Genomic DNA, 14926 nt, shown 5'->3' on the forward strand with positions numbered 1-14926 from the left:
TTGTTGTACGGGAAAGGCAAAAATCACAAAATTTCATATTGGAAACTTTTACATTTATGCCATTTAAAATGTATAAATTATCATCTTAATTGGAAACTTCTAAAATATTGAGCGAAGTGGATATTGGGAGGTAAAAACGATTTTAATTTTCTCATGTTCTTGCAGCAAAATTACTTTGGGGATCCCTTAGATATTTAATGTATCTCCCCTCGATTGCTGTACAATCATAGATGCAAATATCATTATTTCGATTTAAAAATAAATATTTTTATTTTACCAAAATATTACGCGCTGAGAATCATAAGGGTATTAATCGTTTTCTCTTAATCGATTTGTTTCGTTAATAGCTCAACTGTTTCCAAAGTTACAACCGTGATTGATGCGTCTGGTGCAAGATACAATCATCCTTTATCACACCAAACCATTCAATCTTCGGCAAACTACCGCAATTCGCTGCATTGATAAAAAGATAACATCGACGAAGAGCAATGAATTAATGCAGTTACGGCCCTATCATTCTAAGCACGAGGTTTGTGATGAAACATTTTTCTGTTACTCTCCATGAAATGTATAATTTAGCTTCACGGATGCATGATGTTGTTGTTATGCAACTGTTGTTATTGATACATTATTGATTTTTTGGAGTGCTATCAAAAGTAGAATTTGAAAATATTCGGAGGGTATTGTTCCTTCTCAAAGAACTTGCTTTAATGAAAGTAGAAAAGTGCTCTCTGAACTTTTAAATATTTTTTCTCAAAAATACGCAGATTTTTCAACTTGCTGTGCGTATTCATGAATGATTTTTGCTATGGAATTCGACAGCGCATGGAATCTTCAAAATTGGGAAGTCCTAATCCCCTTTAAATGATATCTACTCAATTCGAGCAAATTCTTCATTATATCTATATCTACAAAAAAATTATCCGCTTTAGCACAATTTATATTTTCTTGAATTTTCTCGCCAATTTTATGTGTGACTAATCAAGTCTCCTCATATTGGAGCAACAACTAAAAATCCAAATATCCTGAAATTGTAATGGAATGCAGGATTTTTTATCAGTACGGACAATTTAGCATACTTATGGCTTTGTGCTGTAAAAAATGATAGCATTTGGTCATTGTTGGGAGGAGGCCGTGGCCACTAAAAAATCTTCAGGAGCGACAAAACACAGTAAATAATAGAGTAAATAAAATTGTCAATCCAAAAAAACTCGCCACATAACGATCATTTGTCTAGAGAATTTGTTAGAAAAATACGCTCAAGTCTCCCAAGTCTCTCAAGGCATCTAGTCTCTCACCTTCCATTACTGTAGAAAGCCTGATAGTTAAAAAAAATCCAAATAGGCAGGTCTCCTGCTTGCATGACCATATACCAATTTATAAATTCTGAAGGTGTTTTACTTCAATTAGCTACTGGTGAAATGTCAATAAGAGCAGCGAGTAAAATGGCTGACGAAGTTTCAGAGCAATCATTTTCCCAAGATCCGTAATTTGCTTCATTCAAAAATCATAGTCAATAGTTTCAAAATAGTTGAAAAAAGTGAATTTTTTCGAGAAAAAGTGACTTGAGGTCGAAAAAAGAGACTTTTTGGTGACTTGCCCGAAAAAAGTGACCAAGTCACTAAAAAGTGACCCGCTACCAGGCCTGCTTTGGTTAAAATCGGAATTTGATTGGTTTTTGAAACTTGTGTTTCGATTTTATGTACTTTGCTGACAACCAACCCTACTCACCCTGTATAATGGAAATTTCGGTACATTCTAGTTCAGAAAAATCTTAACAACTTATATAAAAATATCGTTTCTTACATTTTCCATATATATTAGATGAGCCGATCAATTGAAAAAAAATGTTGATGTATTTATCTAAAGCTCACAGTGCTGGTTTGATTCTTACGCCATATCACCGTACTATCTGTGTTTAAAGAGTAACCTTTAAAGTTGATTGGTATGAAAAAGTGGTCCATTTTTTCTGTTTTCCTAGTTGTGTTTCGTTATATGAAATTAGTGTATTTATATTACGTTTCGTTTGTTCTACGATTTAAAGGCACTTGTTTCGTAATGGAATTGGTTTTAATCTATTATACAATGTAAAATGGTTACTTTGTAAAAAAAAATATCCACTTAGATTTATTTGCATATATATACGAGTCAACGAATTTCTCACATTGTACACATTTCAACGAATCATTTATCTTCTTCTATGACAAAAATGTAAATGTCAGCTAAGAAAATACATTTGAGTTTTTGATCTTACGCGTTCAATAACAAAGAATAGCTGCGCATTACCATTTTTCCATTTACTCGTTTCCTGCATGTTAATTATTGTATTACTAGCAAGTTATTGTTCCATGCTGGGGAATTTTGAATTCCCCAAATTACAACGATCACTCTTTTATTCTCTCACCCACTCACACACTCTCTGTTTAGTTCAAATTCCTAAGTATAAAAACCACCTTACATCGCTTTAAGAAAACTAGAACAAATTCTAATTTGTTACTCGCTTAAATTCTCATTTACTTGCCTGTATCACCTACACTTTAAACTTGCTGATTTGTTTTTCTTTTTATTTCGAAACGAAGAATAATTTACGAGCCGGTTGAATAGGACACATAAATAACAGTGGTTTGAATTTCGATTAGCTTAACAATTTCATTCAAGTATTAATAACAGTGTTATGGAAATTTGATGGGGAAAGCAACTCAGCGATGAAGTGTTTTTTTTACCGAAAAGGGTAGTCGAATGATTGCGTATTATTTAGAGGTGTTATGCAAAAAAGCAATAGCAAAAACATAACAGTTTATCAGTCAGTATTGAAATGTTGGCGAATCTGTACAAAAAATGTGGGACAAAGCGTTAGGAATGTTTCTATGTTAAGAGGCGTGAAAACGTTTTCGTAGAAACGGGGATTCAAAATACGCTTTATAAATTAACGAATTTAGAATGTTTAATAGCTATGTTCTGTATTTCCATTATTAAAATAAACATTTTTAAACAGTTTCATTTAAATTCCGAGTTAGAAATTCGAAATAAAAAAATTGATCTGACCTTATGGAATAACTTCTGTCCAGCTTATCAATTGTTATTATACTGTTATCGCACAAAACCAAAACATAGGGAGAAATCAATATTTCGGCAGTAGGAAACTGAGCTCCAGAAACCTCATTTTGGTTTCTACTAGCGTCGGTAAGGTTTTAACGAAATAATTTTGATTGTTTTCGAGTCTGTAGATCTTTTGATGGATGATGCGTTTCCCTTTTTTAGTGGAAAAAAGGTAACAAAATATATCCTCAGTCGAGCTCGAAATCCTTTCATAGCGAAATACCTACATACAGGAAGAATGGTTTTTCCCAAAATATTCTAAATTCAACATTAGAATCATCAAATCAAATAAAAAAACATTTAAATAAGTATTTATTTGTCGTAATACGAGTTAGTATTATCATATGCATATTATGGGATAGTACAGTATGAGATAGTACTAACTCGTCTTATGGCAAGTGAAGACATTTCGCTAAAACTGCTAAATATTTTCCTATTCAAATATTCAATTATTAACACTTCAGAGAAAGTATCGCATTAAAATCCACCAGAGTAGTAAAAATAATGATTACAGGCCTATTAGCATTTAAAATGCGTGCATTACTCATTTTTTTGCTTAGTTACATCATAACGAAAATCAATTCCTTCGAGAGAAGCATTGATGGGAAATGTCAATTCGATATCATGGGACTAATTTGCTAATAACTTTCATCACAAGTTATTTACCATTGTGTTATTTAAACATGTAACCCTTGAAGGATCCTTTAACTTTTTCTAATAGGTTGTTACTCTGAATCTAGAACTGGTGACGTGAGAGCCGAATTAGTGTCAAATGTGATTTTGTGACATTTCCCATCACTGAGAGAAGTAATGTAGCAGAATTTTGAGTAGCATGCGAAAGTTTCTATTATTAATACTTTGGAAAAGTTTAATGCGGCCGTCTTGATAAGAACAAAACTACGATATATGAACCCTATTGAAACAGTTGATGATTTTTTTTCCCTATAATTCGAATAACCTTTTTATACAATTTTTTTCCTAGAAGTACGAAGCAAAGATCCCATCTTCTAAAACTTACCAATAAAGCTAATCAACGCCGAGCGCAATTTAAAATAGCGTTCACGAAACCCCGTTCCTAGTCTGAACCAAAACGACAGATTATAAATTATTTTGTTACAATAAAAAGCCTATTAGCATTATTCTTCATTGTTTGCTTAATAAATGCGCGTGCTCTACTACTGACTCGACTGTGTACATAAATCAAATGACTGTTCTTCCTTCCTACTTCCCTACTAGTTGGTATTCTATGCTTCCTCTTGCTGCTGCCGCTAATATTGCTCGATTTAGCTTACGAATGGTGACAAATTTCCCTTTAAAGTATATTCGTTCTCACTGATGAAGATTTTTGAGCTAGAGGTTGCGCAGTGTATCTGTCGTGAGCATTTGGTTGTCCTTAAATGGACCGGTTTAGCAGCTTACAGCCCAATTTGCGTTTTTTTAACATTTGCTTGAAAGTTAGGAAGATGTTGATAGTAGTAATGGTAGGAGTAGAAGTAGTAGTAATAGTAGTAGTGACACTGATGGAAGAACTCCTCCGTCTATTGCTGCTGCTTCAGCGAAGCGTTTGCCGGTAGAGTAGCTGACCGTTGCACATTCACAGCGTACGGCTTGTAATTGGAACGGGTCGATTGACTGCGTCGGCGAACGAAACGGAAGAGAAATGGACACACGGACTTGTTTGAGTGTGAGATACTTATGAGATGTGAATGGAATTTAGAACCCATGGCCCAGAAGCTTTTCCTCTGCAGGAATGTTCCATGTTATGTGATCAATTATTAGACAAGTAAATATAAAACGATGACATTTTCGTTCCCTCCCCGTCACTCACCTTGGACTAATTTTGCTACCATCTCCATTACCACTGCTACTGCTACCAGAGCTGCCGCCTTGCTGCAGGTTGTTGGTCGAGTTGGCCTTGTATCCACTCTTCTGGATACGTTTCGACAGTCTGCTTACCCACCGCGCCTGATCTTCGTTGGACGTTGCCAGCAGGAGCATCTCGCGAGCATGGTTGGGATCATGATGCAGCTTGCACGGGGCCAGCGGATTGTTGTTGTCCACGTGCTCTTTGTGCAGCTTGAAGCGACACCTGAAAAATCGGAAAATTGTTGAGGTTGTCCATATTGCGATAACACGCTCAGTTTGACAAAACGTACCTTTTGCATTCGTAGGCGGGTAATGATTTGAAAACATGCCAAAGGGCTTTCTGGCAAGACGGTAGGTCACACGTGGTTGGAATATGGTAACTTATTTGCAGAAATTCGTGACCTGAAATAAAATAAGTGGATTGCATTACAAGTTCAACATTGGTTAGCTGTGGCTGAAGCGATGCGGTTGAGGGTTATTTGAACGACCGCTGGCCGAATAGTTGAAATTTGTTTTTATATTAACTGTGTGAAATGAGAAATGAGAGAAGTGAGCAGTGATAATCATGTGAGATGTTCGAATTGATTATTGAGTATGTAGAAGAAAGTTAGAAATGAGAGTTTCACTTCTCAGAAGGAAGAAGAAACAATAAAGATCGAAGAAAGTAGAAAAGCATAGGAAGAAAACAGAAGGAAGAAGAAAAGAATAAAAAAAGAAAAAGAAAGTAGCAAGATTGAAGAAAGAATAAGTAAAATCAAGAAGGAAGAAGGAAAAAAGGAAGAAAGCAGTTGGACATAAGGAGAAAGGAAGAATAATGAAACAAGATAGAAGAAGGAAGAAGGAAGGAAAAAAGAGAAAGAAGGAAGAAGAAAGAAAAAAGTACAAGAAAGAAGGAAGAAGAAAGAAAAAAGTACAAGAAAGATGGAAAGAAAGAGTAAAGAGGAAAAGGGAAGAAAGGAGAAGGAGAAAAAAACAAGGCAAAAAGAAGGAGACAGGAAGAAAAATAAGAAATAACGAAAACAGAAGGAAGAAGGAAAAGAGGAAGGAAGAAAGAGAAAAGGAATAAGCAGAATAATCAACAAAGAAGAAGAAAAAAAGAAAAAGAAAAAAGAAAAAAGAAAGAAGAATAAAGAAAGAACAAGTAAAAAAGCAGTTAGACATAAGAAGAAATGAATAATAAGGAAATAATCAAGAAGAAAGAAGGATAAAGAAAGAAAAATAGGAAGAAAGAAAGAAGAAGGAATAGGGAACATGCAAAAGAAGGAGGTAAAAGGAAAAAAAGAAGAAAGCCAAAAGAAGGAGAGGAATAAAGAAGGAAATGCGGATTAATTTTTCATTTTTCAATTCTCATTCATCACTTCTCACTTCTGACTAGTCACATTTTACATCTTTTTCCGTAATTCTCACTTTCCTCTTCTTTTTCCCCACTTTATCACTTCTCTCTCATATCCCATTTTTTAAATTCTCATTCCTTGCATGTTATTAATCCTTACTCACTTCTCACTCCTTATTACTTATTTTCCACTTCTCATCTTGACCGAAACGAGAAGCAAACTTCCCCATCCGTCTGCAGAAAATCGAACTGGCGAAGTTCAATCTAGATCGTCGTCTGGATTTCACATTGATGATCTATCTAGTAGACCATCCACAAAAATTTTCTTCCCGTTGGTTGAAGGTCGTGTTACAGTTCTCGCGTTTAGAATCATAGGGGCGTAACTGCATTGATCGATTTTTCTTCGTCGATGTTTTCTTTATATTATTGTAGCGAATTACAGTAGTTTAAACTCTAGCTGGAATAAGGGCGAATGTCGCAAGAGAGTATTCTCTTGGTCGACTTCCCCTCTTTTTAATAAATGTGACAAGCAGCGGATATCTTTGTGGTATATCACCTCAGCACGATAGAAAACAATGCGAACTTTCACAAGAGGCTTGGAAGCCTCCTTTCAAGAGGCTCGGAAGCCTCCTTTCAAGAGGCTCGGAAGCCTCCTTTCAAGAGGCTCGGAAGCCTCCTTTCAAGAGGCTCGGAAGCCTCCTTTCAAGAGGCTCGGAAGCCTCCTTTCAAGAGGCTCGGAAGCCTCCTTTCAAGAGGCTCAGAAGCCTCCTTTCAAGAGGCTCAGAAGCCTCCTTTCAAGAGGCTCGAAAGCCTCCTTTCAAGAGGCTCAGAAGCCTCCTTTCAAGAGGCTCAGAAGCCTCCTTTCAAGAGGCTCAGAAGCCTCCTTTCAAGAGGCTCGGAAGCCTCCTTTCAAGAGGCTCGGAAGCCTCCTTTCAAGAGGCTCGGAAGCCTCCTTTCAAGAGGCTCGGAAGCCTCCTTTCAAGAGGCTCGGAAGCCTCCTTTCAAGAGGCTCGGAAGCCTCCTTTCAAGAGGCTCGGAAGCCTCCTTTCAAGAGGCTCGGATGGCCCCTTTCAAGAGGCTCGGAAGCCTCCTTTCAAGACTGCTTTTAACTATTCGCTTTTAAGAATTTTTGTTCAACTATTCAGTCAGATGGCCTCAAATTAACGAGACTAATGCTTCACTGATTGTAGAGAAAGACTGTCACGTCCAGCTCTTTACAGTGCTATGCAAATGAGATTGAATCTTACCTTTGTACTGCAGCGTCAGTGGCCGTTCGTCCGCTTTCGATGAGCTAACATCCAGCTGCTGTTGTTCGTCGGGTCTCCTTGCTTCGCCTTCACCACCGTACAGCAGCTGGAAAATCCGTGGAATTTCTTTGGGATCCGCCCGGATGACATCACCTTGCGTAACAGGCCTCACGTGGAACACTTTGCTGCAAAACAAACAGTTCATGGTTCAGCAAACAATTGTCAGCCCTCTCCACGTGATGCTGTCCAACAAACCTTAGATCTATGATAAGCAATGGGTCACTGGTGTTTTGCTTGTCCACCTCGGAACTGTAGAAGATGATCCGCTTGGGGGAAACCACCACGAACTGCTTCTTCCAACCATACCGTTTGATGTTCTGTTTGTTTGGCACGCTCAACCATCCCTCGAACATGGCGTCCTGGTTGTCCTCCATGGTATCGTTATCCGCCGACGATAGTGATGCCGTTTCATTCAGCTTCATCTGCAGATGTTCGATTTCCGTTGCCTTGCATTCGATCTCCATCTGAAGCTTCTTTTGAATCTAAAAAACACAAATAAAATAAATTCGCATTTTGTGCCCTTCATGTTCTGTTACATACATCAATTTCCCTTGATAATTTACTAATCGTCTCATTATGCTTGAGACACAATTCGTCGTATTTGGCGCGCTCCACGGATAGTTCCTGCTGTAACCGTTTGTTCTCTTTTTCTTTCTTCCTCAGATCGGCCGTCGAGTTGACTTTGCTCTTCTGTTTACCGGTAAGGTTGTTGTCCTTTCGGTTCATGATTTCAGCCAGTTTGTTAACGGCCTGCTGCTTAAGCATAGTCTCAGTCTTGAGTTTTGTGCGCAGTTTTTCCATTTCGCTCTGTTCGCTCTTAAGATGGCTGAGCTCGTCCTGCATTTTCCGATTTTGCTGCGTAAGGTCGTCCAGTTCGAACGCTTTGTTGTTCAGTTTTTTGTTCATTTCGGTTTCTAGATCCTTAAGTGACGTTAGTGCCGCTTCTTTGGTTGCAAGCTCATTGCGGTGCTTGGTGATTAGATCCTTCAGTTCTAATTCCTTCATAGTCTTGTCCTTCTCCAGATCCGCTACGGTTTCTTCGGCAATCGAACGAGCAAGGGCCTCCGAATCCGCTCGAGCTATTGCCAGCTGCAGTTGATGCAGCACTGACGTTCGCTCTTCTTCCAGATCCTGGATCTGTCGGGTCTTCTCTTCTAACTCTTCGCGTACTTCGTTGCTTTGCGTTTTATACAGACGAGAGAAGTACTGTTCCGCTTCGAGCTGGTCTTGGAGTTCCTTCATCTGAAATACAAAAAATAAGCACGTTGTGTAACGATCTATAGCCTCTGTTTCCCAACGATTAAGTCAAATAGCTTTGACACTATGCCAAATGGCGTCCATTGATGTATAGAATAATCAAATAAAATAATAAATTAATCAATAGCACGAGTACTTACCTGTAGAATATCCACATTATGAGCATTTTTTATTCGAACTATGTCCTCTTCGTACTTCCGTTTAGTTTCCCGAAATTGCTGAACTTCCTTCACCAGTTGCGTTTCCTTTGCCTTAAGGTGAGCCACTTCCGAGCTCTGCAGACTAAGCTCCGAAAGCAGGCTACTCTTCTTGCTTTGCTCCTGTTCCATCTGACTGTGCAATGCTAGAACCTTCTCAGATTCCTGCGTTTCGGATGAGTAAATAAATATTTATCAATTGAATAACCGATTGTAAAAACGATGTTGGACTTACCTGTCGGTATTCACCTTCGAGTTTTTGCAACCGCTGCTGAATCTGGCGGTAATCAACAGAGAGCATCGAAATTTGCCGTTCCTTTTCCTGGAAGTTTTGCTCCGCTTTTTGCCGAGCTACCTTCTCCTCGTTCAGCTTAGTTTGAAGTGCTGCAAGTGACAAATACGTCTTTCATAATAATTCAATCATTAAACAAGATCAATATTCGTACCTTTAACCTCCTGCATGTTAGCCTCTTCGTTGTTCAGTTGGCGAGATTTCTCCGTCTCCTGATGTGCTTTCACCTCCTGATGGTACCGACACTGCACCGCTTTCAGTTCGCACTCGATCGAAGCAATCTCCTTCTCCAGGCCCAAGATCTTATCCGACAGACTCCGATTGTCTTCCACCGCTTGCTGTTCCCGCGTGATTGATCGATCCAAATCACCAACCAAGGAGTGAATCTTTCCTTCGAGTTCTTTCTGCAGTTCGGTCATCTGTATTCGTGCATTCCGTTCCTGTGCTAAGCGAGTTTGCAGATCTGCAACTTCCTGCTGTAGAGCGTCCCGTGCAGCTTGCAATCCTGTTAGCAATGATTGGAGATCGTTTGCCTTCTGCTCGACATCCGACTTGGATAGCCTTAATTCGGCCAATTGCTTTTTCATCTTCTGACTGTTTTCAGTTTCATTTTTATACTTTTCTTGAATATCAATCAGCTGCTTTTCCAACATGTTGATCTTGTCATTGTACTGTTGGTTGTTGTTCATTTCCCGAGTTCGTTTGCTTTTTTCCTCTTCCAGACGTTGTTTTGTTTCCAGTAGCAGATTTTCCATTTTCCTTCTAGTTTCCTGCTCGCTATCCGCCTTACGTTGCATTTCTCGGAAATTATGCTTCAGCATAGTAAGTTCTTTCTCGTAAGTATTGGCCAGATTCTGAATATCCGTTTCCCTCTGCGTGATTAGTTCTATCTGTTGTCGGAGTGTCCGCTCTTGCTTCTCCAGCATTTCGATTGTGTTCCGTTCCCTTTGAAGCATATTCTCCATCCGCATGAGCTCGGCGTTATTTGAAGATCGATGCCGTTGGTGGTTTCGGTGTGATGAATTCAAAGCCGTGGATTTGTTGTCCACGTTGTCTTGAGCGGTTCCAGTCAGCAGCTGATAATCTCCCGTGTAGGTGAATCCCACGAATGGGAGATGGTCTCCGGAAAACGTTGTCGGTGTCGGAAAATTCGCTTCCACGCTATTTTTCTTCTCTATTTCGTCAAAATTGCGAGTATCGTCATCACTGGTTAGTTCCGGTACCACTGGTGGGACCGACTCACGAAGGTTTTCGAACGTCCATACATCATTCTGGAAGAATGGATGACACTTGATCTCGTCAACGCTGTGACGTCCTAGCCGTTGAGTGCGATCGGTAAGAAAACCTTTGATCAGGGATTTCGCATTCTCACTAATGGGGGCATCTTCGGGGAAGTGTAACGAGTTTTTGTGGTCCATAATCTTTCCATAGGTTCCTACTAAACTATCCGAATAGAAAGGTGTGTCGCCAACCAGAATTTCGTATAGAAAAATTCCCACCGACCACCAATCACATTCACGCCCATACCCCTGAGCACCTTGAAATTGTAGCACTTCGGGACTGATGTAATCAGGCGTTCCGACAGCATTCGACGATCGTACCAATCCGTCCGGACCCATTCGCATGCACGTACCAAAGTCCGCCAACTTAAGGTGCCCGTACTTGTCGAGCAGCATGTTGTCTGGCTTAACATCCCGATGTATGAAACCCATATTGTGAATTGTGTCCAACGCCAAAACCACTTCCATTGTGTAGAAAATGGCCCACTTCTCCGGTATTTCGTAAATGTTCATCAAACTGACAATATCACCACCCGGCATGTAGTCCATCACCATGTACAGGTATTTGCTATCCTGGAAGGCAAAGTGCAGCTGGACGATCCACTCGGAGTTGGCGTGTGCCATTATGTAGCGTTCCTCCCAAAAGAAGGCCGTGTCCGAGCGGGTTATCATCTCGTACTTGGACAAGCGTTTCATGGCGTAAACCTGGTTAGAAGATTTGTGGCGCACCAGTTGAACCTCGCCGAACGAGCCACGGCCAATCAGTTTGATTGCGATAAAATCATCCGGTTTCATGCGCAAATCGTTGATCTCCCGCGCCAAGTCTTTGTCTGGAGAGAGATAAGCATTGCAAGAATAATATTGACTTAGTGGTGTTAATGATAATGATGCATTTTCGAAAGGGTTCTGATTTTTTTACACGATCTAATAAAAAAAGATTAATCAAGCCATTTGAACACTTGCAGTTTGGAGACCTGAACTTTGGTATAATGATCAATGGAAGGCTGTATGTGTTACAGCTAGAGGGGGGAATTCAAGTCGTATGTAGGAGATGAGTGCATGTTGTCCGTGGAAAATGTTGGTGAGGCAGTGCAGTGACGTTTAAGTAATATGATTGCCAATGTGCGATCCACCGTTAAATTCTTAAAATCAGAAGCTGAACATTTGTCATAAATTTACATGTTAGCATTTGGTCAAACAAGTTGTTCGAACAAATTTGATTTGATTTCACTTGTTACTGGGTACGATGCACTCGATTTTGAAAGCATGAAGACATATGGTGCAATAAACTAAATTTGGAAGTCGTTATCATCTAAAACCAATGCGTCTTTGTTCGAATAACTTGTTTAAAGAAATCTTAACGTGTATATTTATGACAAATGTTCAGCTTCTAATTTTTAAGAATTTAACGGTGGATCGCACATTGGCAATTATATTACTCAAATGTCCAGGGTAAAAAGAGGAATAAAAATATTATAAATTACCAAAAAGCTTGAAAATCTCTTTTCCATGGTCAAAACGTAAACGGAACGAATCGCATTGTTCACAAGACTTGTAGATCACACCAAAAGCTTCCGTTTAGAGGTTGTTGCGATGATTTTCAGCATTTATATTTCTGATTAGATTTTTCTTAACATTGAAAATGGCTCAAAAACACTAAATCGGCTTGAGCCACCACGAAATTTTACCCGAATTAGCTGAAAATTTGACAGAAGGCTTATTTTAGCATAAGAATTGTGATTCTGTGATTCTGTGTTTTTAAAACTTTTGGAAAACATGAAGAGGTCTAATGTACGTGTAAGCAAGGGATGATTGATCATTAACAAGGGCCCTTGCTACTAATTCGTTAATGGACATAATTATTCGTCAAATTTTCATTGTAATCCCTTTAAATGCACAAACAGGTTTATGCTTAAGGGCAATTCTAGACCAACATTTGAAAAGGACATTAAAGTCAATTTTTGACGTAAACACGTAAACTTTAATCAAGATATCTTACCATTTGGGCAACACCCCTCAAAAAACACTTCAAAGTGTTTAAGCGCCATTTAATAGGCAAATAGCTTTGAGATGCATTAACCACTCTTAGTCGAACAAAAGTCGGAGAAAGACATCATCAACAGTGCGGAATAAATTTGGGGTTTGTGGAAATTTTAAATTGTCGTATCCAACCATTTTCATATTTAGTGTTACGCCAATTTTGTTCGAAATAGGATAGGTGTTAAAAGAATTGTTGCGCGATCGAACATGATTTGAATGTGCAGAACCAGCAGAACAGTCCCAAGACGCGCGTTATTTTGTTCTGCTGAGTGCGGTCGAAAAGTTAATTAATTGGTGCGCGATCAAACATGATTTAGATTAGCCTATTTAATTCCACCACTTGATAACTTACGAATTTCGTCCTCAACAGTATCAAGTATCAGAACGTCGACACCAAGGGCACGTTCACCTCAATTTGGGAGATTTGTGAAGTGAACAAAAAGGAATGTTGAATATTTGCCATGTGATAGTTGAGTCGGCAGTGACCTGTCAAGGACTTGACTAAGACACTGCAATACTGATTAGACAGGTTAGCTAAATAGTTTGCTACTACCGGAGATGACTCTCGGATATACAATTTTGTTCGTCGACATGAATCCAAACTACTCCAATACCGTTTGTGCTGAGTGGAAGCCCAAGAGCTAATCAAACGCTTCATTCATTCATTTATTTAGTTAACATCTAAACCAGGCCTGCCCAACCTTGTCAAGTCACGGGCCAATTTTCAGAATTAACATCTGCTGGCGGGCCAAAAAAATATTCGACATTTTTTCTAAATATTTTTTTAAAATTTTCTAATATATAATATCGAGATATGAGTAGATAATATCGAGATATGAGTAGATAATATCTATTTGAAACATTTCGGATGCATTTTATAATTCACATCATGAAACGGTGTTAAGAAAATTAACAATTTGTAACTGTGTTCTTTAAAATCAACAAGATGAGGGAAATGTATCGGTTATCAGAAACAAACTGTGCCAAATGTTTCGCGCCAATTTCGTTTCAAAATCTTTATTGTTTGATAATAAAAGTTCAACGTGTTGATCCGTGCCTTGCCGCTCGATGTTCAAGTCATTGAAATGATTGCTAATATCTACCAGTAAATCTGAGTCACTCGCCCATGCAGTTCGAGCATTGGGTTTTCTTTATCTTGTAAAAATAATGCGACTTCGTTTTGAAAAGAATAAAATCTTCTATGGTCAAAGAAATTCGCAATAATACAGCAAATCTCCGTATTCTGGTTCCATTTCCGACAACATCATTTAGAGCTGGGCCCTGTAGCATAATCAGACTAATAATATTAGCTACAAGTTACAAGTTACAAGTCAACAAATTACAAGTACTTGTAATTTGCGTCGCATAATAATGTTTTGCCAACTAATAATATTAGTTCTTGTATTATTAGTAAGGTTTAAATTACAAGTCCGTCAGGTTCATTTACCTGTCAAAATTCATCCGACAGTTCACTGTCAATGCGGAGGTAAACGATTTGTTTACGTTTGTTTGCAAATTTGTGGATAGAATATATATTTTGACTGCGATAGGTATGCACGGAACACTCTGTAAATTTACTGATTCCGCGGTTTAAGCCGGCTTCGTGGTATTGGCATTTTTAATCAAGCCAATGTTATGCACACTGGAGTCGTTTTTACGTGGTCTCTAGGATTGACTTAAGTTTTAATTAAGGCGATTTGTAAATTAGGCGAACGTATCCTCCATGATAAATCGTATCCCGCTAGACTTGTTTGTTGTGGGTTTTTGAAGAGAGTTTAATTTACGTTTATTGTGGTTTAAAATACTGAGAGATGAAAATATCGTGATAAATTCTACTCAGAATTTAGGTAGTTTTTTCGTTTTTCCTTTCTTTCCCATGATTGCTGTCAAATATAAAGCAATATGCATGGTCTTAAACGAGATTGTTTAGTATAATAATACAATAATACAAATTTCAGTAAATTAATATATTCTCAATTTTGAGATGAATAAAGTCAACTTTGGGTAAACTAAATTCAGCTTTGGTTAATATGTTTTAAGTGGATTAAGTTAAACTACTACACTACTAAAAATCCACACATATTTATTTGCAAAAATCTCTAGATTTAACTTATTATGTATATTAGCGCACAAATAACCATGCTCCACGCGAACTACTAATAAAATATATATCCAAATAAACTTTATGTGTGATCTCGAATTAACAATTATTTAATTTATGTGTGGTTCTATATCGATTATATTAGGGTGGAGCT

General features: G+C 38.3%; 1 protein-coding gene across 1 annotated transcript in view; it reads right to left on the bottom strand.

Annotated features, from left to right (window-relative positions):
• Positions 1-1793: 1793 nt before the first annotated feature.
• LOC134207924 (rho-associated protein kinase 1) overlaps positions 1794-14926 on the bottom strand; it is a 32258-nt gene continuing 19125 nt past the window's right edge. Inside the window, exons 3-11 of the mRNA XM_062683998.1 lie at positions 9506-11461; positions 9295-9443; positions 9003-9224; positions 8146-8847; positions 7801-8087; positions 7546-7730; positions 5256-5367; positions 4928-5188; positions 1794-4731 (exon numbers count right to left, since the gene is read on the bottom strand). Coding sequence (XP_062539982.1) covers positions 4638-4731; positions 4928-5188; positions 5256-5367; positions 7546-7730; positions 7801-8087; positions 8146-8847; positions 9003-9224; positions 9295-9443; positions 9506-11461 — 3968 coding nt within the window. The 3' untranslated portion in view covers positions 1794-4637. The remainder of the gene's footprint in view (positions 4732-4927; positions 5189-5255; positions 5368-7545; positions 7731-7800; positions 8088-8145; positions 8848-9002; positions 9225-9294; positions 9444-9505; positions 11462-14926) is intronic.

This window comes from Armigeres subalbatus, chromosome 1 (assembly GCF_024139115.2).
Source record: "Armigeres subalbatus isolate Guangzhou_Male chromosome 1, GZ_Asu_2, whole genome shotgun sequence".
Taxonomy (NCBI): Eukaryota; Metazoa; Arthropoda; class Insecta; order Diptera; family Culicidae; genus Armigeres; species Armigeres subalbatus.